The following is a 23,518-nucleotide window of genomic DNA, read 5'->3' as shown; positions in this document are numbered from 1 at the left end:
CACCCGGCGGACCCAGCCTCGCGCAGGAACACTTCGCTTTTGTTGTTTTTTTTTTTCCCTTCTTTTTGTTTTTTCCCCGTTTTCTCGCGTTCTGCCCGCTCAGGCGGCTCTGCGCCCTCCGGCCTGCAGGGGGCGCTGCCGCACCGCCGCGGACAGGAAGTGCCGCGGGCCGCTTCCCGCCGCGCTGCCGCCTCGCCTCGTCGTTCCGGGTGCTGGGGCTCCGGATGGCCGCCGCCTCGTAGCGCGGAGCTCGCACCGCCGTCGCCGCCATGGGCCGGGAGTCCAGGTGAGGGCGGCGGAGTCGCGGCCGGGCTCACGGACGGCCAGATCCGCTCCGGATCCCGCGGGTGTTTCGAGTAGCGGCCCGCTGGCTGCGTGTGGGAACAAAGGGCCGCGGCGGCCTGCGGGCGCGCTGAGGGCGCTGCGTGGGTCCTCCCGCCGCCCGCCGCGGCCCTCCGTCGTTCCGAGCGGCTGGGGGCCGGGCTCGGGCTTTGCGGGCCTGTGGGCGGCTTGGGGCTCGGGGCACTCCGGGTTTCCCTGCCTGGGGCGCTCCCCTGACTCGCTTGTCTCAGCCCGGTTCCAGAGCTGTTTGCCCGGCGCGGGGCTCCCGGGAGCGGCGGTCCGTAGCGGTGCTCTGTGCCGCTGCTGGGCTCAGACAGCGGGTCTGGGCCTCTCCGGGCTCATGTGGCCTCCTCGGGTTTGTGTGATGTAATAACTACGGTATCATCAGCCTGCTACGCTTTTTAAGTTCTTGTTTCCTGTTGATAAGGCGTTTATGGAATGTATCTCTTTAAGTTTCTGCATCATCGTGTTGCTTTTGTCCTCTCACGGCTGATACAAACACCGTATTCGGTGTTTTAACTAATTCAGCGGTAAGGTGGTCGTACGCTCCTTGTGTGCGTCGGTCACTGCTGCCAGGAGCTGTGGAGCTGCTCACAGCTGTTAGGCTTTAAACCAGCTCTGCTGCGTGCTGATGCTGTTGTTGCATCTGTACTGATTAGTTTAATCTATTATCAGATTTTAACGCTGAAACAGTGTTAACTCACAGCCTGCTAACAGTCTGCTGGCAGCTCAGCTCCAGGTGCTGGCTCTGGATCTCTCAGGACTGCTTTACTTACCCCAGTGCAGCTTCCGTTCTGATAATGTGTTTGGTTTAATTTGGGTTTCGGGGTTGTTCCGAACAGGGAAGTTGGCAGAAAGCACGCACAGAATGTGTTTGTCAAACCAGACCATGGGTCTCTTATTGTGTAAGGAGCCCTTGCCGGTCCCACTTGTGTCCCTTGCTCTCTCAGAAGCCCCATCCCTTCTGCAAATCTTTCTGTTTGTGGCAGCTGTGTGGTGAACCGGGTTGTACAAATTAAAAAACAAACAAACAAACAAGAAAGTAAAATGGGGTTTTAAACTCAATTGTTCAATGTAGTTTTAAGTGAGAGGGAGGGGTGGGTGGAGAAGGGAAGGGTAGGTGTTGGACTTGCTGTAGGGAAATTCTCATCAGACTGAAATGAGATGCCCAGATTTGTTGCACATTGTAGAGAAAAATGCAAAAAGAAATCTTGGGGGGAGATGGGGAGCAGTTCTTATGGGATTTTGTGGCTGAGATTGGAAGAAAGAGAAGATATCTGACAGTGACAGATGTTCTCCATGTTCAGTCATGCTGCTGGTAGGCAGGATATGGATGTCACACTTCTACTGCACTGATTCCAAATGTACACGATATCTAAATATACCAACATGCTGAAAACTCTATTATGTTTAGCACCAGTACTGTTGTCATACAACTCTGTTGGCAATGACAAAAGGGAAAGGACATGGGGGATTTGAGGTCCTGCCTTCTCTGCTTCTTCCCACTTCCCAAACCTAGCTCTTGGGGAGTGTGGAGCGTTGGCAAGCGCTGGGCTGTGGGAGGATGGATCAAGGGAATTATTCTGATGCTGTGACTGATAGGAACTGGAAAAAGAGGAGACAGTGCACTGGATGTCCCTCTGTAAAGTGTATGTTTATGTGAAGAGTTCTGGGAGAAAGTACTGCTGTCTCCTACGGTTTGATTGGGATAAGAGAGAATTAGTGAAGGGAGAAAATCTCCCATCTCCATCATACACCTTAAAACTTCTTTTTGTTGTTTGATTTCAGCATCTTAAAGGCATTGACCACTGCGTCATCACGTGCTCACACTTTTTTTCTTTAATTGCATTTTGACAGCCTTTCCTCTGAGCAGAGATTCAAGTTATGTAGCTTATCTGAATAAAAGTTATGTAGAGATCAGCAGCAACAACAGATGTTCAGCAGATTTTATGAGATAGCTTCTAAGAGACTTAGTCTTTCCCAGTGCATAATAGAAATTAGGGAATGTCTAAACAGGACATTGTTTTTGATGTTCCAGTGTTCTTGTGATATGCTTATATAAGCATACTAAAACAAATGTATGTCTCAGTCATCCCTCTGATTTCAGCATCCTAAGGGATGTGTGTATACTAATCGATTTTGCAAAATTACTGCAAATGTTTAGGAATTTTATAGGTACCACAAATTACAATAAATAATTCACGCAGATACAACAAACCTCCCTTCACACTGCAAACTATCCTCTCACCTTTATTCTGTGACCTTACAACAGGCATTATCGGAAGCGCTCTGCGTCGCGGGGACGCTCTGGGAGCCGCTCTAGAAGTCGTTCTCCATCTGACAAAAGAAAACGTGAGGACAGGCGCTCCAGGAGCAGAGATCGGGATCGCAGACGGGAGCGGTCGCGCAGCAGGGACAAGAGGAGATCTCGTTCACGTGACAGGAAGCGCCAGAGGTATGAGCTCCAAAGCATGGGAGAATGCTTGTTATCCAGTAATGATATTCTTCCTCTGCAGCTGCTTACTTTGATGTTGTTCGTAATAGATTTTATTGTGCTTAGTATTTTTGCTTATTAAATGATGTTTTGGTGCTGGTATTTGTAAGCTCTTAGCGATCTTGATGATTATTGAATTCCTTTTAAACCTGTTCCTTAGTAGCAGGCTAAAATGATGCTGTCGTCACATGCTAAGTAGGTGCACTTTTGTTCTGGGGCAGACGTTCAAGGAGTAGAGAAAGGGAACGGAGTCGGGAGAGAAGAAGATCGCGGAGCCGAGAGAGAAGGCGCTCCAGGAGCAGAAGTAGAGGCAGACGGTCTCGATCCCCCAGTCCGAGCAAGAACAGGAAGACAGAAAACAGGTATTTGTGTACATAGAATCATAGAATCACCAAGGTTGGAAAAGACCCACAGGATCACCCAGCCCAACCATCCACTGATCACCAATAGCTCTCACTATACCACGTCCCTCAACACAAAATCCAAGCATTCCTTGAACGCCTCCAGGGTCGGTGACTCCACCACCTCCCTGCGCAGCCCATTGCAGTGACTGACCACTCACTCAGAAAAGCAGTATTTCCTAACGTCCAGCCTGAATCTCCCCTGGTGCAGCTTGAAGCCATTCCCTCTAGTCCTATCACTGTTACACGAGAGAAGAGGCCAGCCCCCATCTCACTACAACCTCCCTTCAGGTAGTTATAGAGAGCAGTAAGGTCTCCCCTGAGCCTCCTCCAGACCGAACAATCCCAGCTCCTTCAGCCTCTCCCCATGAGGCCTGTGCTCCAGACCCCTCACCAACTTTGTTACCCTTTGTTGCCCTTCTTTGTGTTCTCTTGTTACATTCAATTTCATTGTAACTAACTACTGTAAACATACTGATATATTGGAAGGAATCATTGGGCAAAACCAACCAAAGATTTTGTGTGTAGATCAAGGAGAATTTTCTGAATGTACTGTAATTTCCCATCACTTAAAGTCCTTTGGTGGACTAAGTATTTTTATATTCCTCACATAAGGGTGTGTAAATGCTATTCTGTGTATGAATTATTTCTCATGCTGTTTGTTCTGAGAATATTTTTGTAAAATGAGTAGTAGGTCCATAAGTTCTAACGGCAGTCAGTATAAAGAACAAGCAGGTTGACAAAAATTTAGAAATTATGAGCAGCTGGAATGAGTCTTTTAGGATAATCGTATGGCTGGCATTAGAATTATTCAGTGGACTGTGAAGTAATCTTAATGAGATTTAATTGGCTAACGTGAATTTTACATTTATTGTTATGAGCTAGCAAACATTTGGTTCAGATACATTTCTTTTTAATAGGAAGCACATTATGATAATAAAATCTGTGATAAGTGGGCTTTGTTTTAAATGGAAGTCTGCATGTTGCATATGAGTTCTATAAGCAGCTTTTCCCAGAGAGAGGTGTTTCAGTGTCCTTCAGACAGCAGTGTATTTGCAGAGGGACATTCAAACTTTCATAGCAAGGAGCAAGATCGTTTTACCTTCCCCTAGAAATAGAACAAACAGGACTTTTTTTAGTGTCTCTTTTCAAACTGCTGTCTTCAAGGAGGTGTAGAATAAACAACAGAACCACTGGAGTGTCTGTATTAAGTGTTCTGGAAGTGAATGCTGCAGCTTGGCCCTGTGAAGAAACAAGAAGAACAGAACCAGAGCATATGAATGAGTGAATTGCAATAGGTTGAACTGCATTTCTGGCAGTTGTAGGGCATATTTCCATGAAACAGAAAGATTCTCTAGGAGATAATGTGCACTTCATAAGGTACTTGAAAACACAGTCCTGTTCATGGTTTTGTTTTTATCTGATGCATTTATTCCCCCCTGAGAAAAAAACAAATGTTTTAAGAAATCTTTGCTCTTACCTTTCAGATCAAGATCTAAAGAAAGGACAGAAGGTGTGGAAGTTTCCAAAGAAAAGAAAAAAGAGAAAGATGACAAGGAAGAAGAGAAAGATAAAGATGCCAGTGCATCTACTGTGGCCACTGAGGTAGGAGCTCTTAGGATGATCTTTTAACTTTTAAATCTATAAACCAGGAGTTAAGATAGCCACAGATTACTATATTAACAAAAGGAAAAGGATTGGCCAGAATCCCTGCTGAGTGAGAGAGTCCCACCCTCTCCTGTAACTCCTGTCACAATGTGTGCTTCTAGTTCTTGCCATTAGAAACATTCTGTTCCTATTGTGCTGTCGGCAAGGGCTTCCCATGCATAGATGGGTCACATTTTTGTTGTTGTTCTTGAAGGATTTTTGGAAGTAGAGAGCAACAAGATGGATCTTCAGTCTTTTATAGATCCGTAGCTAAAATGAGTTGAAACTCACTGATATACAGTATACTGCTCTAGTAAAAAAAAAAAAAAAAAAAAAAAAAAAAAAGAGGATGAAAGTTTTATTTATAAAGGAATTTTTTAATTCATTATTATTTTAAAAATTGCATATGTGCTACTATTGTGAAAAATAAAACAGCTGAATTTTGTATTTTAAAGCATTATAGTTGCTTTTAGTATTTTTTGTTTACTCTTGTGATGGGTCTGTGTATGCTCACTGATCAGCTTCATGCTCAGTAACATTTGTTTGGAAAGGTACTTTGACTGAAGCATAGACAAATGCCAGTGGCCATTAATTTTCACTATTTGATTGTTTCTTGTTGTAGAATTTTGATCAGAACAAACTAGAAGAAGAAATGAGAAAACGAAAAGAAAGAGTGGAGAAGTGGAGGGAAGAGCAACGCAAGAAGGCTATGGAGAACATTGGAGAACTGAAAAAAGAAATTGAGGAGATGAAACAGGGAAAAAAATGGAGTTTGGAAGATGATGATGGTATTTTTATTTTATATGTAACATTTAAAACACATTTGTTCCTAATAATATTTTTATTATCTTTAAAGCATTTAATGACTTTTCAAAATGTGAACTATAAAATAGCAAAGTCTGGATCTTGTTGTGACTTCAAACATTTTAAGGTACTATTGAGATCAACAAACTGGAGAGATTTTTTATGAAGAAAAATGATACAGTAATAAAAATGGACTGTAATTATTTGGGCGGGCTAACGATTTAACATATGAACTCTTTTTCCTCTCTGTTTTATTCCCATATTTCTTAATCATGTTAGATGACGATGAGGAAACTGCAGAAGGAGAAAAGGAAGGCGATGAGGTTGAAGATGAAGAGTTAGATCCTTTGGATGCTTATATGGAAGAAGTAAAAGAAGAGGTCAAGAAGTTCAATATGAGAAGTGTGAAGGGTGGAGGTGGCAGTGAAAAGGTAAAACTGTGTACTAGAATATTTGTCTTTTGAAAGGAGCTTTGTGTTTCAATGTGGAAATAGTTTTGGAAAGAAGAAGGCAAGAAATGGGTTAGATCCATTTAGTGATTGTTTGCCTTAACTTGAATTTTCTGATATTTTTAATAAGCTGATAGCATTATCCTCATAAAATTTCACTGCAAGATATGTATGAAAAAACAGCATAATGCGTTCAGAAGTACAAATATTCTGTATATCTTGTACAGCATGTCTTCTACGTGATAATGCAATAATTTCTATTAACTTATTTTCTTTTGCAGAAATCTGGACCAACTGTTACCAAAGTAGTAACCGTGGTGACAACCAAAAAGGCAGTTGTAGAGACAGAAAAGAAGAAAGGGGAACTCATGGAGAATGACCAAGATGCAATGGAGGTAATTGAAGAGTCTTGCGTTTGGAATGATGAAAGTTAAGGTTTGGGAGAAACATGAAATGAATTGATGAAAGAATGATTTGGACTCCTCTCATAGTGAGAGCACATTTTCAGTGTCTGGTTTAATGGGCTAAGGAAAAGCTTTTGCTTTTGAGTCAAGTTTCTGTATAAACAAATAATAGCATCTCAGGATGTCATTCATAGTAACTTACACACTAATTATAATCTATACAGTATTCTTCAGAAGAAGAGGAAGTTGATCTTCAGACTGCCTTAACTGGCTATCAGACCAAGCAGAGAAAGCTGCTAGAACCAGTGGATCATGGAAAAATAGAATATGAGCCCTTCAGGAAAAACTTCTATGTTGAAGTACCTGAACTAGCTAAAATGACACAAGAGGGTAAGTACAAGTATGAGCAGAATACATTTTGATGTGCAAGGAAACAGCAAGTTCTGAGTTCAAGACTTTGGAGTAATTTTGAAGAGAATTTGGTTAGGTGAGGGAATTTTTTTTGAGCAATGGAATGAAAATGAATCAGATTTGTATTACCGATAACCTCACACTACTTCAAGGTAGCAAATAAACGTCAGGTTTGATTCTATTCTAATGCAAACTTTGTTTCAGAGGTGAATGTGTACCGACTGGAGATGGAGGGAATAACAGTCAAGGGAAAAGGCTGCCCCAAACCAATAAAAACCTGGGTACAGTGTGGTATTTCCATGAAGATTCTTACTGCTCTCAAAAAGTAAGCAAGCGATGTACAACCAATGCAGTGCTTGATTTTGTTTACTGTGTTCTATCATACATATATTTGTGAGAAAAATGTTCTTCGTTGCATAAAGCAACATGTCCATGCCTGCTGATGTTATGTGTGTAATCATCGAACGTTTTGCAGTCAGTATTAAAACATTGGTACAAACTGTTCCTTCTGCCATTTGTATCATGTTGCTGCTCATTTTTAAGATGTTTTTAGAATGACACCGATACGTAGATGTAAATATGAATATGTACATTTCTTCTAGCATGACTAATGTGTTTCTGTCAAATCATATTTTGGTCTTAAAATCTCTTTTTTTAATGTTTTTCTCTTTAAGACACGGCTATGAGAAACCCACACCCATTCAGAGCCAAGCTATCCCAGCAATTATGAATGGTCGCGACTTGATTGGCATTGCTAAAACAGGAAGTGGAAAAACTATCGCATTTCTGTTGCCCATGTTCAGACATATTATGGATCAGAGAGCTTTAGAAGAAGGAGAAGGTCCCATAGGTACAAAGCATTTATTTTCAGAAATGCTATTTAAGTAAACAAAAGCTCAGTCCTATGCTTTAGAAGGTTCTTTGGTTCTTCGCTTGTTTATGGGGATGAATGCTTAATATTCCTATAATCCATTAGTGAACAGCTTTAATTAATGAGCACTGTGCTGTTTGTTGTTGCTTTTGGTCACTCTATTTAACGTTGTCTCAAGAGCACTTGCATATCCATATATCTGCAAGGGAGGCATTGATTGATTTTGAAACTTTGACGTGTTTTCCACCTCATCCTCATGCTGTCATAGCTCTCTTTCTTGAAATCATGTCTTTAAAATAATACTAAATATAATAATAATAATAATAATAAATTTATGTTATAATAATAAATCATGTTAGTAAGTTAGGAAGTGAGCTGCGTATACTTCACGCAAATGTTTTAAACTTCATTGCAAAAGCTTATTTTTTATTGCTTAAATAACAGCATTTCTTATATTACAACATATGATGGGTATACTTTGCATTTCAGCTGTCATTATGACACCTACTCGTGAGTTGGCCTTGCAGATTACCAAGGAGTGTAAGAAGTTCTCAAAGACCCTTGGACTTCGAGTTGTTTGTGTTTATGGAGGAACAGGAATTAGTGAACAGGTATGCAAAAGACATACATTGCTTGTCAAATTACTCTTGGACTTTATTAGTCAATGCTACTTTTGAAGCAGATGTAGTTAATTCTCTTTCCCATAAAATCCAGTATGTTTGCAACATTTATTCTGAACTTTCTCTGTATAAACAGCACTAATGTAAAAGCTTAAGTGCTTGCATGCAACTTAGTCCTAAATATACCAATATTTTTGAAAATTCTTAAGTGTGGTCTTTAAAATTAAAGACTGTTTCTTTTTATATATGCACTGAGCATGACAATAATTGAACTACTTGTGAGATGTGGTAGTTGGAAAATGAGTGAGAAGCTGTATTTCTATGAGTATTCTCCTCAGGAGTTACCTCAAACAAGAACCAGGAATGTTGGCTTTGGTTTGTTGCATTATCAAATATTGCATGTCAGTGTAATTTGGAGATTAATTTCCAGGGTATTTTTCTACTCTGCATTTATAGAAATTTGATCTTTTGGTGTATTGGAGCATGGCTTTTAAACATTGTGAATGCACCATTTGTACTTGTGTGACACACAGTACTTCATACAGGCTGTGAACTGTATTGAAGGTCCTATCCCCTCTGTAACTTCTTCAAGTGAAAGTAACTTAGTTTGATAGAGGTCACTCTTTTGGAAAGCAGTTTTCAAGATCGAAAGAAATTCAAAGGTTTAAGGAAATTGCTAAGTAAAGTCTTTTAAATAAGCAGTTTACATTAATGAAACATCTATACAAAAGTAATTGAAAATAGATGTAGCTTTTTTTGTGAAGTCATACATGTTTGTTTGTTTGTTTGTTCTTTAAAGAAAACAACACTAATAGTTTGTTAAATTGAGTTTACTGTCTTTTAAAATCAGATAGCTGAACTCAAAAGAGGTGCTGAAATTATTGTTTGCACACCTGGACGTATGATTGACATGTTAGCAGCTAACAATGGTGAGTAGAAAGCCTTTTCCTATGGAGAATTTTTTTTATATTTGTTGTGTAATTCTAACAAATTCAAAAGATCATGTATTTTGCTAAATGCTTTTATGGAATTTTCTTATATCTCTTCAGGCTGCACTATCTAGCTATTGACAATATGCAGCACTAATAATAGGTGTAATCATATATTGGCTTGACTTTTCTGGGGGAGGACAGGAAGTGTTGCATTTTTGAAGAGTTTCTGAGAATATTTGTTAAATGTAAAACATGGTGTTCCAAATTTTTACCTTCAAGTTGTTTTGATAAGAGGTCATCTGACAGTTACTTATGTGTCTGCCCATTGGTCTGACATTATTGTTAGTGTAGCTCAGCAGTTACTCGCTTCTACTTGAAGAGTATTTGACTGCTTTTATCTGTTGGAAAAAGAAACAACCACCAAACCACCAGACAAAAAAGCCCTCCCTACATGATTGTTAAAGAACTGAACTTGCATCAAGTATTCAAGTTGGTTTAAACTGAGACACTGCAGCTTTAAGAGGTTTTGTCCTAGTGTAACCATTGCATGCTTGCTAGATAAAGTTTTATTATTAAATTATTCCACATCAAAACCTCTACTAAACTGTTGACATTATTTAACTTCTGTGGAAAAAGTACCTTCAAGAGATATAGAACTGGGCTTCCAAGACTTAAATCGTCAAAGGTAGGTACATTAATGCTGTTCCCAAGTCAATTTACGAAGTTATTATTTGGGGATGGAAGTGTTAGGGTGTTAAATAGATAATGTAGATTTTAATAAATATGTATTTTGTTACTTAAGTGTGAATTCCTTTTAAAAAATGCAGCGCTAAATCACCCCCACAAAGTAATTGGAAGCATCAGCTGCAATTTGCTGAAGCTGAAAGGACCAAATTCTGCTGTAGTTTGATAGGCAGAAGCCTCAGTCTTGGTCGTAGAGAATATGAAAATATATATTTCATTTTGAGAGCGCTCGACAGTGTCACTGTGCAGTTGTTTGAAAGTGAATATGTCCACATATTTATATATTTTGAGAATATGATTCTTAAATCCTTGAGTTAAATCCTTTTAATGAAAGGGAACCTCTTAGGTATTTGTTTGGGAAGGGTGTTAATTATCCTGTTCATCCTCGGCTCCAAATGTTTGCAGATACACAACTTGCTCATTTTGTTTCCAGCTGTCCCAGAGTTTGGGGTGGTCCTTATTTTTAATACTGGTAGTGATACTGGGTAGGTTTTAATCTTTATCTATTCGTTTGGAAAAGACTGCTTGCTCTGTTTTATGCGTATTATTAGCAGTTAACTAGAATTACTGATTATCCTCAAATAGTTATTTCTAGCTCCAAGGAAGCATTACAGATAATATGTATAAAAGGAATTTTTCTGAGGCTGCAACAGTTAGCACTGGACTTTGCCTTCCACACATGCGCTGTAATCTCTAATATGTTTTTTTCTAGGTGGCGCTGTCAGATTATGGCTGATGTGGCTCCTTGCTTCATCTCAGTCTTAGTTTTATGATGTGTTTTGGCGAGGGCAGTTTTCTGAATTTTACAGGTTCTTCTGGCCCTATGATGGTATGCAAGAGAAGAGTTTGACAAAATAAAGGGCCTAGTGCATACTTTACACGTTTCCCAGAATATTTGAGATTAAAATGAGAACATTGAAATTCACTTCTAGTGAATTTTTTAAAAAAAGTAATTAATGCATTTCTTGGAAGATAGTGAGAATATACGTAACATTTAAATATATATATACATATATATAAATAAATTCCTGAGGGAAACTAAATTTCCATTTGATTTTGTTTCCCATGTGCTTTTTCCTCTCCTTTCTCAGGTCGGGTGACAAATCTCCGCAGAGTCACATATGTTGTCCTTGATGAAGCAGACAGAATGTTTGACATGGGTTTTGAGCCTCAGGTAACTGATGACATGCCTAAAAATGCTATGAACTGCTACTTTTCACTTAAAGGATTTTGCAGTATCCTATGCTATGTAATTATTAGACTACCAATAACAGAATGTGCTGTATATAGGTGACAATTTAAACTAACATTTTCATTTTTGCATTATCCTCACACTTTAGTTTTGATAAATTCTTAATTAGAACATAATTTCTCTCTAATCTGTATACATGTGTTTGTTAGGCAGTAGTTGCTGGCAGCTTTGGGCAGCCAGAGCTCTTTCAGTTTTCTTCAGCTATCTTGTCCTCCAAAACTAAAACCATTCCTTTGTCTCCTAAGCTGTAGAGTTTCTGCAGCAAGTCTTAGGTTTTCTTTTGGGTTGCTGGGGGGTGATGGTACCACTTTCTGTTGACTCCAGCCTGTCTTGCAGTGCTCTCACCTACGTCCCAAGAGGAAATCTGCGAAGAAATATTTTGTATTCGATGTAATCCATACATTACCTAACTTATTTGATAAGACAGCTCTATATGTATACGAATTTCAATTACAAAACTTGAGTACTAACAGGAAATGTTCTCTTAAACCAGGTTATGCGCATTGTAGACAACGTCAGGCCTGACCGTCAGACTGTCATGTTCTCTGCTACTTTTCCCAGAGCTATGGAGGCATTAGCTCGGAGAATCCTAAGTAAACCCATAGAAGTGCAGGTTGGAGGCAGAAGTGTTGTCTGTTCTGATGTGGAGCAGCATGTTGTAAGTATCACACATCCACCTTGCTTATCCCCTTTCAGAAGGTTTCCAGCAATATAAAAAGAGCTTTTATTTTTAGATGTTCATTGAGTTTTGTTAGATGTGAACTGAAAAGGTAGCACAACTTAATCTGCAAATGCAGTGTGATCACTTTTTTTAACTTGTTTTTACACCGCTAAGCTGTGCAGCAGTTTTGTCACTAGTGATGGATGCAACATGGAAAAGCAATCTCCTGTTCCTGACTTTTTTATTATATTATTTTTATGCCTCTTATCCTGAATGTGCTTAATGACTGAAGGTACAATTTATATTCTTTTTGCTTTCTCCTTTTTTTCTTTTTTTTCCAGATTGTGATTGAAGAGGAGAATAAGTTCTTAAAGCTACTAGAGCTACTGGGACATTATCAGGAGAAAGGATCAGTTATCATATTTGTGGACAAACAAGAACACGCTGATGGGTTGTTGAAAGATTTAATGAGAGCTTCTTATCCCTGCTTGTCTCTTCATGGAGGTAATCTGCAATTTTAAGGGCTCACATCAAGATCACCAACCTAGAATATTTATATGGAGTAGTTAGGAAGAAAAGCAGCTTGCCTAGTTCCTGGGTAGTACCAGATTAGAATATTTTGTCATAAGCAGTTTTGCTTTGTAATGGGGGTAATATATTTGTTTCTTAATTTTGAAACAGATGTGATAGTTTTCTTCTGTTCCCTGTGAGATGTCATCAGATACCAAATCTTGTCTCAGTGCAATGGGGTTGTGAACTGAATGTAACACTTCTTAGGGAATATTACTAACTCCATAATGTAGAGTAGTGAACAGCAGCTGAGGGAGTATTATGTGAGATTTTGTTTGAAATTCCACAATAATAGCAGCTTTTGTCTCACTTTTCTGCCCTCAAGAGGTAATATAATGGAAGTAGTTTAGCAGTCAGAAGAAGCCATCTCTGTAGAATGTTGTCCATCACAGATATTTGTCTGAATATGAATATAGTGCTCTTGAATGTACAGCAACCAATAAGTACAAAATCACTGTTCATGTAGTGCAACATTAGAAGAGGGGAAAAAATATCCTCATTTTTTTGAGTAAACAAAGTTGCCAGATGAGATCTGAGCTGAAATATGAAGTCAGGTAGAAATTATTTTGAAACTCTGCAGGATTTTGTAATGGGAAAACTGAAGTTTGAATTACTGTGGATAATAGACAAAGAGCTTTACTATCCTGGATAATTTATATTGCCTGTGAGTGTAAGTGTATGGAAATGTTATTTCCATAGAGTTTGAGTTGTTTGAAGTTGGAGAGTATTTTGACTGATGCCCAAATTCTTTTGAGTCAAAATCAGAAGGTAGTTAATAAAAATGAATAAAGGCCCAGCTTCATAATGTGTCTGGTTTCCTGCAGGCATTGATCAGTATGACAGGGACAGCATAATTAATGATTTCAAGAATGGAACTTGCAAACTTCTGGTGGCCACATCTGTAGCAGCAAGGGGTTTGGATGTAAAACAATTGATGCTAGTGGTCAATTACAGTTGTCCCAACCATTATGAAGATTATGTGCACCGAGCAGGCCGAACTGGACGAGCTGGTAATAAAGTAAGTGTAATCACTTGCCTGTTATTGTTAATACTGAAAAAATGGCCTTGTTTACTGCTTGATAAAGGTGTTCTCAAGGGGTAGCTACCGAGGGAATATTTTGTTATTGATGTGAAGAAGGTTTTCTTTTAGAGTGCCTTTAAGGTTTTTGAAAGATGATGTGTAAAATACACTCTGAATTTTAGCACTGTGGAAGTTGGAATTTATATTTTCTTCTGCCATATGGATGTCCTTTTAAATTCCATTTGTAGCTTAAAGTTTGATGTTTTTCACCGTTGGAAATGGGCCTTACTGAGTTTCTAAGGTTTTCTTTTCTGAACTTACAACCATGAAAGGATTGAAAGGAAAGAGTTCAATTTCTGCCATCTGTGGTTGATTACCTCTATATCATCTTCCTGGGAAATCACATTATTCATTCTACATTTTTTCTGGAAAAAAAAAAAAAAGCATGAATATCACAGTTATTTTTATTGACCAGAACAACAGCATCTCGTCAAGGGCATGACAGTAATGTTAGAGATAAAGTTTCTGTAGAGGTTGTTCTTTACCATCTTTTAAATTAATTTTGACTAGGGATTTGCATATACGTTCATTACTGAGGATCAGGCACGGTATGCTGGTGATATCATTAAGGCTTTGGAATTATCTGGGAATCCAATTCCTGCTGATTTAGAGAAGCTCTGGGCTGACTTCAAAGAACAACAGAAGGCTGTAAGTAATCCTTTATTCCAAGTGCACTTTGCTCTGTGGTTAATACATGTGCTGTGGGTCCAGTTGTGCACTTTATACAATTGTGAGTCGTTGCTGAGTTCATTGAGAGCACACACATGTGCTGAGGTTTTGAGATTTAGGGATTTGTTGTTGTTGTTGCTTGGTTTTGATTGCTTTTTGTACAGAATGCCAGTTGTGTATTGCTTCTGCCTGCTGAATTAACACAGCTGTTCTTACTGTTCTTCACTGTAAAGTACAGTATTGAAAATTTGAAGAGCTTTCTAAACATCCTAGGGCTTGCTTTTTAAAATAACTTTATTTTTGTATTTCTATAGTTATCGTATTACTTTGGGAAATTGATTTTAAAATTTCAGTTTATACATGGAAGCACACTGTTTTTATTTTAGGAGGGAAAGCTGATTAAAAAAAGCAGTGGATTCTCTGGCAAAGGCTTTAAATTCGATGAAACAGAACAGGCCTTGGCTAATGAGAGAAAGAAGCTACAGAAAGCAGCTCTTGGCTTGCAAGATTCAGATGATGAAGATACAGCTGTTGATGTAAGTGCCTGAAGTTTTTTGAGAATTTCCAATGTATTCATGTGTTGTTTTTTTCCAGTTGGTTACAGAGCATGTTGCAGAATGCATGGATTTTTGTTATGATATGTCCTGTGCTGCTGATTTTATCAATTATATTCCATGGGTAGATGTGTATGTATTCTTTGATAGAGAAGATGTATATAGCTCTCCTATGAAGATCTTGAAAATCTGTTCCTGACCAACTGGTATTTTATACTTAAAATATGTAGTGATGTAAATGTCACAGAGGTTAATACTGATATTAATCTTCCTTAGATGAAAAGGAACGATTGCCTCAAACGACAATTGCCCTCAATTACAAACGTTTTTTTTATGTGTAGTGTTTTAAAGAAATTCACAGTGGCCTTTTCTAAATTCTTACTAGGTCTCTTTCAAAATATTAGACTCATTTTTGTGAACTTGCAAGTAAATGCTATGTTCAAACTTACTCCTGATTAGTAGATCTCTTCAGTTTGTTCTGTAGTTCTGAGCATTCTTCCATCGTTTATGCAAGATTTACATGTGAACCGTGTGAACTAAATTGTCCTTAGTGTTTTCTGTCTTTAAGATGATTTTCAATGGTAAATGCAGTGATTTAATAATATTTATTTTGGTCAGATTGATGAACAAATTGAAAGCATGTTCAATTCAAAGAAAAGAGTAAAAGACATGGGAACACCAGGATCATCAAACGCTCCTACGCCATCAGCTGGTAATGCAGAAAAACTGGAAATTGCTAAAAGATTGGCTTTGAGAATCAATGCCCAGAAGAATCTCGGAGCAGAGGCACAAGTATTTGTCCCCTTCCATTTTAAGGTAAGCCTTTTGCAGCACTTTACAGTGTTCAGTTTTTTGCTTTGTGACTGCTGTTTTGTTCAGTGTTTCTTCTCTCTGATGTCATACTGCATTATGTAGCTCATTTACACTGCTATCTCAGTTGAAAGTTGTACTTTTTGTAATTGAGCTAATTTAATACAGAAGTGGAAATACTTTGTCTGCTTTGGCAAAAAAAAAAAAAAAAATCTAATTGTATAATTTTATCAGTAATGAGAGATAAATTTGATTTTGTCAGTTTAGCAGAGCTGCAGAATATCTGCTGAAGCACGTAATGCACAGTTTGGACTTGGGTAACGAGGTCTAGTGTGTCCAAAGGTATTTTGAGCTGAAGGGTGTGAAAGACAATTAAGATCTTCTGTATGCAGGGACATTCTGAAGATGTATTTGTATGTCGGCATTTGTAATATGTAGAAAGCTTTAACGAAACCCTTGCTGGCTTGTGTGGGACTTTTTTTGGCTACACTGTTTTCAACGTGGACCTGTTCTTCTTTCTCTTTTTTTTGATTGGTTGGTTTTTACAGGATGTGATGCAGCAGGCTACAAACGCTATCCTTAGGGGAGGCACAATTCAAGCTCCTACAGTATCTGCTAAGACCATTGCAGAGCAATTGGCTGAAAAAATCAATGCTAAGCTGAATTATGTACCTATAGAGAAGCAGGAGGAAGAGAAACAGGATGGTGGACAGAATGAATCTTTTAAGAGATATGAAGAAGAATTAGAAATCAACGACTTCCCACAGGCAAGTAAACATTTTGCTAATGACCATTATTTAATAAGTATAGCTTGGACAGTGATGACTATTTCTATTTCTTATTCTAGTTGAAATCACTACATCTGTGGTTACTTTTCAGCTTATAGGCAGTGAGTGCTTTGGATGTATTACAGAGAATATCCCCAAAGCAAGCATTCCTTACTATACAAAACTCTTCTTACCCTCTGCTACTGATTTATCTCATATCCAAACCTTTGACACTGTCTAGTATTATATTTGTAAGGCCATATTACTATCTATAACTCTGATTTCTGTTACTGATAACTGTTCCTTTTTGTTAAATGGAAGTACACAGAATATTTGCCCTGGAGGTCTAGTCTTCCTAAAAAAATATTAAATAAAATACTTCAGTGCTGTTTCAGAAAACTGTAAGAAAAAGTTACAGGTTTTAAACTTCCAGTGTAGTAAAATGGAAGGTCTTTAGGAGGTCTTGCTTCTGTAGTACTGTTGTTTGTCTTAAAGATCAACTATGCTTTGAAATGCTGTTGTGTTGGTGCTTTTCTGCTTGTTGATTCTCCTATATCCTTTCCCTTGCAGACTGCCAGATGGAAAGTTACCTCCAAAGAAGCACTACAGAGAATCAGTGAATATTCTGAAGCTGCTATTACAATCAGAGGAACTTATTTCCCTCCAGGCAAAGAACCCAAGGAAGGAGAGCGAAAGATTTATTTGGCTATAGAGAGTAAGCATTCTTTCTTTAAATATTTCAATTAAATATACTACTCTAGTTTCATTATTAGGCATAGAATCTCTGTAGTCAAAGAGTCTGGATGCTCAGTTACAGACTTGCTGTAGTTACTTGGCAGATAAATGTAATTACTAAGAAAGCACTCATTTGTCTCAGTACCCTTTGGCAGATGATCCATGGGTAGCACAGTGATGCTGCTCCTGAGAAGGCTGACCTGCTACAGAACAGTAGCAAACGTTTATGGGATCAGTTTGGGGGAGAAACAAGCACAAAAATGTTGTTTGTGCCCACATGAAATAAAGAGAAAAATTGAATTTATGGCTGTAAAAAGAATAAGAAATTACATCAACTATTGCAACAGAAACTTTGCAAAGTTTGTGGTGATTGAGTAGAATCTTTCTTAAAGAAATACAATATTTATTCATTTATTTATGAATACTGTAATTTACAACTGTCTGTTGTAGATATTTTCCTTAGAACAGTCTGTCACTAGCTGTGGCAGTCTATACAGTACTAATGTGTTCATCAACAAATAGTTGAGGATATTTGGCTTTACAGTGTTTGTGAAAATTGCCAACACTGTTTAACTTTTTTGTCTTCAGGTGCCAATGAATTGGCTGTACAGAAAGCAAAGGCAGAAATCACACGACTTATAAAAGAGGAGCTTATTAGATTGGTGAGTAAAATGTTTAGAATACAGAGAGAAAGTACTTCAACTAATGCTTTATGAAATTGATCTTTTCAAATGTTAGTACTCTGGCACACATTTATATTAATACCAGCGACTGGAACCTGTAGAAGTTTTTTTAAAAAAACCATTGAGCAGCCCAGAAAAAATACATTACTTTGTTCAATCAGCTAGACATATGGCTGTTATCCAGCCACCAGATGGAGATAACACCTTAACAGAGCACCCCTTAAATACTTGGCTCCTCATTGATTTCCTAATTTCAGTACCATCAAGCAGGGGGGAGGAGAATTTATTCCCCTTATCTTAATCATTTATATGTCCTCAGAGATCTTGTTTGCCGTAGCATTACAGCATACCCAGCTGATAATCACCTGTGTACATTTTTTTTTCCCAGTAACATACTGTCTTGACAAATAGTGGTGTGAGTTCTGTAGCTGAGGAAACCATGGCTTCCTCTGAAATAGCCCGAGTGTGACTGTGTTACATTACTGCCTTTGTTGTTTTCCTTTTAAGGAGTCCTTATAGATTTACTTTTTCTCAAAATTGTTGACTTCTGTATACAAATGTTTCACAAAGGAGGTTGCTAATGGACTGCTTATTTACATGTAACATGGATTTACTATGAATGAGCTTTTATTACAATTAATTTCTCCATTTTTGCTTTTAACCGTGATTTATTCTCTCCTCTATTTGCAGCAAAATTCATACCAACCAACCAACAAAGGAAGATACAAAGTTCTATGAGTACTTGGAGCAATCTGTCTGCTGGTGGCTGGTGTGTGAGACTTCGTGGCTTCTGTTGTTTTTGCTGTTTACACTGCTTATTGTAAATTAAGATTTTTTTTTTATTTTGTCCTGCAGACATTTTTTAACAGAAAATTGATATTTGCTGAGACATCTTAATTCTTTCCACTAAAGTTAGCAGTCTCAAAGCAGACCAGTTTTGGCGAAGCATGACTTAATTTAAAAGTGCAGTTTATATACTTTACACCATAAAGAATATAAAATAAAATGATTTTAATTTTCCTGGCAGGCTATACTGTTAAGTAAATTAAACAGTGTTGGGATTTGTGTTGGAAATTGTTAGAATGTACCTGCTTCATATTGTGGGGAAGATTCACACCATATCAGTTTATACTGGAATAATGATAAAACACAAAAATAAAGGCAGGATTTTCTCCTGATTGATCCATAGCATCTCTCTGGCTGGTTCCACACACAGGAATTCTCTCTACAAATGTCCTTCTAATGTCAGAGAGAATTTTATCCAGAAATACTTGGTCTAGTTTTAAAATCTTCTCATCCTTTTGTCTCCCATTTTGTCCTTATGATCCAGGTAACAGAATAACTCTTCGGTGTTCTTTTTTTTCTTTTTTTCCTTTTTTTTTCTTTTTTTGTAAAGTGAAATGTTTTGTAGTATGAAAATAGTTTCCATGGTTTTTTTCTAAACATCAGAATTTTAGGATTTTATTTTTTTTCTCATTCTCTGTCATAGGAATGAAAGACTGTTTCATTTAAAAAGAAATACTCAGAGGAAGAAAAAAAGAGAGAAGCCTCTTTTGTAATGAATATATGACTGTCACATTTTTTTACAGTGTTCTTATATATGCATTTAATGTGATTGTCCTTGGGGTTGTTGTCTTTATTACTGTTAGGCTTTAAGTAAAAATCGATAACAGTATTTATGAATTGGATCCACGGATTTTGACTATCGTTGCAGTAAGTAAGCTACCACGTTACTGGGACGGGAAAGAACTTTTTTTTTTTTTTTTTTGGAGGTCTCATCCACATAATCATTAGTATTTGTGATGGACTCCTTACTCTAATCGTTTAGCTTTCCTGACTCTACTTATTTGCAGCATAAACAGCAGTAATTGAACCATCTTGTTCTGGCAGCTGCACGACTTTGGAGATGATGACTTTCAAAAGGACTTTTGTAGAAAGCTTTTCTTAGCTGACACTGAGAAGAAATGTGTCATTTTAAAGTAGCTGTGTATATACTGCTTTAACTCTGGTGAAGACAAATCATACAATCTGCATCATAGCTGTACAGATTTACAACTTTGGTTTCCAATCTTCAGGTAATTTAAATGGCCATTTCCATTTATTTACAATTGTCTGTTATTCTCATGTCCGTGTCTTACTTTCAATACAGGAGAGGGAAGTAATGATGATATTAACAGCATACATTCAGTATAAAAACACCCATAATGTAATACTTTCCAATGTTAATCCAGTAAGTCCTTGGGTAGAACAAAGAGAAGCACACAGTAATGCATTTCAAAATTTAAAACAGAAATCTCAAGCTAAAAATTTATGGTTTCCTTTAAGTACATCAGGTTTCTTTCTGTTAAAAAGTGGATGTTGATATGTTTCATACAACTTTGTGCAATTGTTTCACCTTCTGACACTGTTTTCCAAGAAGAGTAACATATTTTGATGTATTTCATGGAGAGCACTTTCAAGTTCGGACAGTCGGACATTTCTTTAAAAATCTTGTTTCAGAATGTTCAGATATATATTGGTATCTCCTAAAAACAAACAAACAGAAGGGCACGAAGGAAACATTCTTGTGATTTCCAGCTTTGCTCTGTTGGATTTCAGAGCTGAAACAATGTCTAGTCTTTAAACTTCCTGGGGTTTTTAAATGCAATGTCAATATTCCTATGTTTTTTAAATTCCAGCAAAAAATAAAAAACAATTTCAATGTATATTTTTCAGAAACAGTCTTTTTGAATAACTTATCTGTTTTATGCACTTACCTTGCTTCCACATTTTCTTTGAGTTAGCCTTTTACTGTTTGGAGTAGGAAAATACGTATAGTAACTATTGCTTGTCATTTTCTGCTAGAAATGCAGTAGGATGCAGATCAGACTCAGTTAACGGGTGCTGCTGCTGGGAAGAAAGTTGCAGGAATGGTGTCTGAATACATGGAAACAGGAGCTAAATGCATATAAGACAGAAGAAATAAATTTTCAAATTAACAAGTATACAAGGTAAAAAAAAAAAGTAAAAAAAAAATAGTGAAGGTGAGAATAAAACTTGAGAGAAGAGAGAATTAAGTACTGGAAAGAGTGCACTTAGTTTTTCCCATGTGTACAGGGATATAGACAAGAGTTTTATAAACATCCCTGTTTCAGTGCTTTCCAGGGAATCTGACCTGGGCAGATTCCTGTCCCCAGCTGTTGGAAGAGTGCAGGGCTGATGTACTTGTATTTGTTTGTTAGAACAAGCTCTGCTTATGTGTTTTGTTACCTACCCAAGGTGAATCGTTCCTGGCTTTCTAAGTTACCCTGGCGCTTGCAGTGCTTGAATAAACAGGGAGTGGTATTTTGGGTGGGTAAGTAAAGAAATATTTCGTTCTGGGTCACGGACAAGTTTTTGCTTATGTTCATGAGAAACTGCTGTTATTTCAGAATTACTGCCATGGTTAAAGAAACAAATATGTTTATTTGTAAGAATGGAGCCTGTGGAGGTTGCCAGAATTAATTTTTAATTTTTTGTCACAGGCATGCGCTCTCACTGCTGTTCAACATAGCGCAGCTTTTTTCTAAGTTAGCCTGACTGCCCTGTAAGTAGGCTGGAGATGAACTGAGGTGCTCAGCGTGTCAGTGTTGGTGTAAAACCAGCCCTTGCCACAAGTGTAATCGCAGTGAGTTACTCATGAGCGTCGTGCACGGTCCCTTCCCTTCACTACATCCGATCCCAAGAGCAGGATGTGTGTGCGCGCACGCTGACCTCACGTGATGCCCAAGGAATGCACTTTCCTTTTGATTATTTTTCTTGACCCAGATCACTTCCAAATATGGTCTCAGCTTAAACAAGTTTGTGTTCTTAGAGCTTGGGCGTTTTTCAGAAGAAATTCTGGCTTCTAACTAACTGTGGTGGTATGGGGGGAGCGGAGGCGGAGAACAACCTAAAAATGTAAAGATAAAAGGTGCCCAGCTGGACTCCTATTTGTCCCAAAATGTACATTTTGTACAATGTTTATATGATGGTAGACAGGAAGATTTGTTTTGATATTTTTAGCTACAGTGGAAACAATTGTTTTTAAATAAATGACTATTGCTGACTGATTGCCACCCAAACACTGCTTCTCTGAGACTTCTCATCTGAAACAGAATTAAATGGTTTTCTTTATCCAAACTAAGAGAGAGAGAATTGTTAAGCTAATCAGCATAAGCACAGGTAAAGTAATTAATATCTCAGAAATTACTAGTTGTAGTGAGCTAAACAATTATTAATAACCTACTGTGAAGTGTGTGATTATTATTTTATACTTTGACCATTCTAAGTATGAAGCTTATCATCACAAAAATGTTTCTCAGAAAAACAGATAGCACTGGGCAACTGCTCTGAAAGTTACTGCTTAGCAAGGGAAATGTTATACTTAACGAAAATCCTTAATCTTAACGAAAACATACATTTCCTCTGCCTGTGTATGTTAGCAAACAAATGAATTTTTAGCTTCAGTAACTTGTTCTTAAATAGAGCACTGCTCATAACAGTTACAGTTCTAAATTCTCACAGCTTGCTCAGCATTCCGTGTAGCTGAGGACAGCACTGAGCTCCTGTGACTCTCTGTGTTGACAACAGGAGGACCTTGTGCTCAACTTGAAAATTTGGATCCATCAGAGAGACCCAGTGCAGGAGAATGGGATTTTGTGGTCTAGATGTAGGGAGAGGCAGCATTTCATTGCACTACCTTACAGATAATGTGATTGTCTGCTACTGGTAATGATAACTTAGAGAAAGAAAGTGGGAAGCAAATTCCCAGTCTGTACAATGGCTGTGTTTCAGACCCGGGGAGATTTCACAAAACAAGATGGTCACAGACACATCTGTCTTTGTTTGCTTGCTGTTTTTATTAGCAGCATGCGGATGACGAAACCAGACCCCATTGCTACCAGATTAATATTTGAGCCTGTGAGCACTGAAGGTGACTCATCTGGAATGGGTTTGCCCAGGGCACAATGCAGAGCAGCCACATGGGCACAGCACCACATAAAGGCACATCCAGCACTGAGCTCTCGCAGCAGCAATCTCAACAAGAGCCTGATTCAGGTTTCAAGGCATCATGGATGGAACCTGTCGCTGTTTCCAATTCCAAGTTCACTGCTGTGTGTTGCTGTGAGCATTTCTGCATTCTGTTAAGCTGATGGTTTGTTGTTTTTTTTTTTTTCTGGACAAGGCAGGAGCCTGACTTCCACACTAAACTACTGACAAAACAAGATACCAAAGAGATTCTCAAATTTCTGTTCTTGACTTGAAGTGGCATTTCCAACAAGTTAGAAGCAATGGAAGCTCATAAATAAACTCAACCATTTGCTAAATTAAGCTGAATAAATGCTGATTTCCCTGCCGCTTTATGCTGGAAGTGGTGATTCCTTCACACACTGGGAAGCACCGGCAAAAAAATCCAAGCCACGGTCGTGGCAGGATGTTTCACAGCAATTATCAGCCTGAAAAGCTCTGAGTATTGTAAGAATAGAATACCGTGGGGTTGGAGAACGCGTGCACTCCTTCGGGTGACAGTTCCACAGAGGTGTATGTGCTATTTGAGGACTTGCACAGCGTTATTACTGATACCTAGGTGCTGGCAGTGGGCCGGCCGGTGTGGCTG

At 38.3% G+C, this 23,518-nt stretch overlaps 1 protein-coding gene and 1 long non-coding RNA gene across 4 annotated transcripts; one reads left to right on the top strand and one right to left on the bottom strand.

Moving 5' to 3' along the window:
- Window positions 1–151: 151 nt before the first annotated feature.
- Window positions 152–20,606, top strand: DDX46 (DEAD-box helicase 46). Of its 3 annotated transcripts, none has more exons than XM_090150871.1 (24): window positions 152–286; window positions 2,615–2,797; window positions 3,058–3,198; window positions 4,725–4,842; window positions 5,507–5,672; window positions 5,968–6,119; window positions 6,419–6,532; window positions 6,766–6,931; window positions 7,157–7,277; window positions 7,627–7,802; window positions 8,313–8,434; window positions 9,294–9,372; window positions 11,211–11,293; window positions 11,865–12,029; window positions 12,374–12,536; window positions 13,427–13,620; window positions 14,194–14,331; window positions 14,739–14,888; window positions 15,525–15,722; window positions 16,265–16,483; window positions 17,054–17,198; window positions 17,807–17,880; window positions 18,592–18,670; window positions 19,391–20,606. In XM_090150871.1, the coding sequence occupies exons 1-23, from the start codon at window positions 270–272 to the stop codon at window positions 18,637–18,639; spliced, it is 3,132 nt and encodes a 1,043-aa protein (XP_090006997.1). In that variant the 5' UTR covers window positions 152–269; the 3' UTR covers window positions 18,640–18,670; window positions 19,391–20,606. The 3 variants fall into 3 exon arrangements, with proteins under 3 accessions (XP_090006997.1, XP_031454251.2, XP_090006996.1); XM_031598391.2 differs by having other exon boundaries at window positions 18,757–20,606; XM_090150870.1 differs by having other exon boundaries at window positions 18,592–20,606.
- LOC116232213 (uncharacterized) lies at window positions 20,343–23,508 on the bottom strand. Its single transcript, XR_004167629.2, has 3 exons — window positions 23,392–23,508; window positions 20,658–20,838; window positions 20,343–20,426 (listed from the first exon to the last, which is right to left on the bottom strand). It is a non-coding gene; the product is annotated as an uncharacterized LOC116232213 (long non-coding RNA).
- Window positions 23,509–23,518: the final 10 nt, after the last annotated feature.

The sequence above is a fragment of the Phasianus colchicus genome, chromosome 15, assembly GCF_987193195.1.
Source record: "Phasianus colchicus chromosome 15, bPhaCol1.hap1.1, whole genome shotgun sequence".
In the NCBI taxonomy this organism is placed as follows: Eukaryota; Metazoa; Chordata; class Aves; order Galliformes; family Phasianidae; genus Phasianus; species Phasianus colchicus.
Note: the sequence above shows the minus strand (reverse complement) of the source record. Positions and strands in the feature narration are given on the sequence as shown.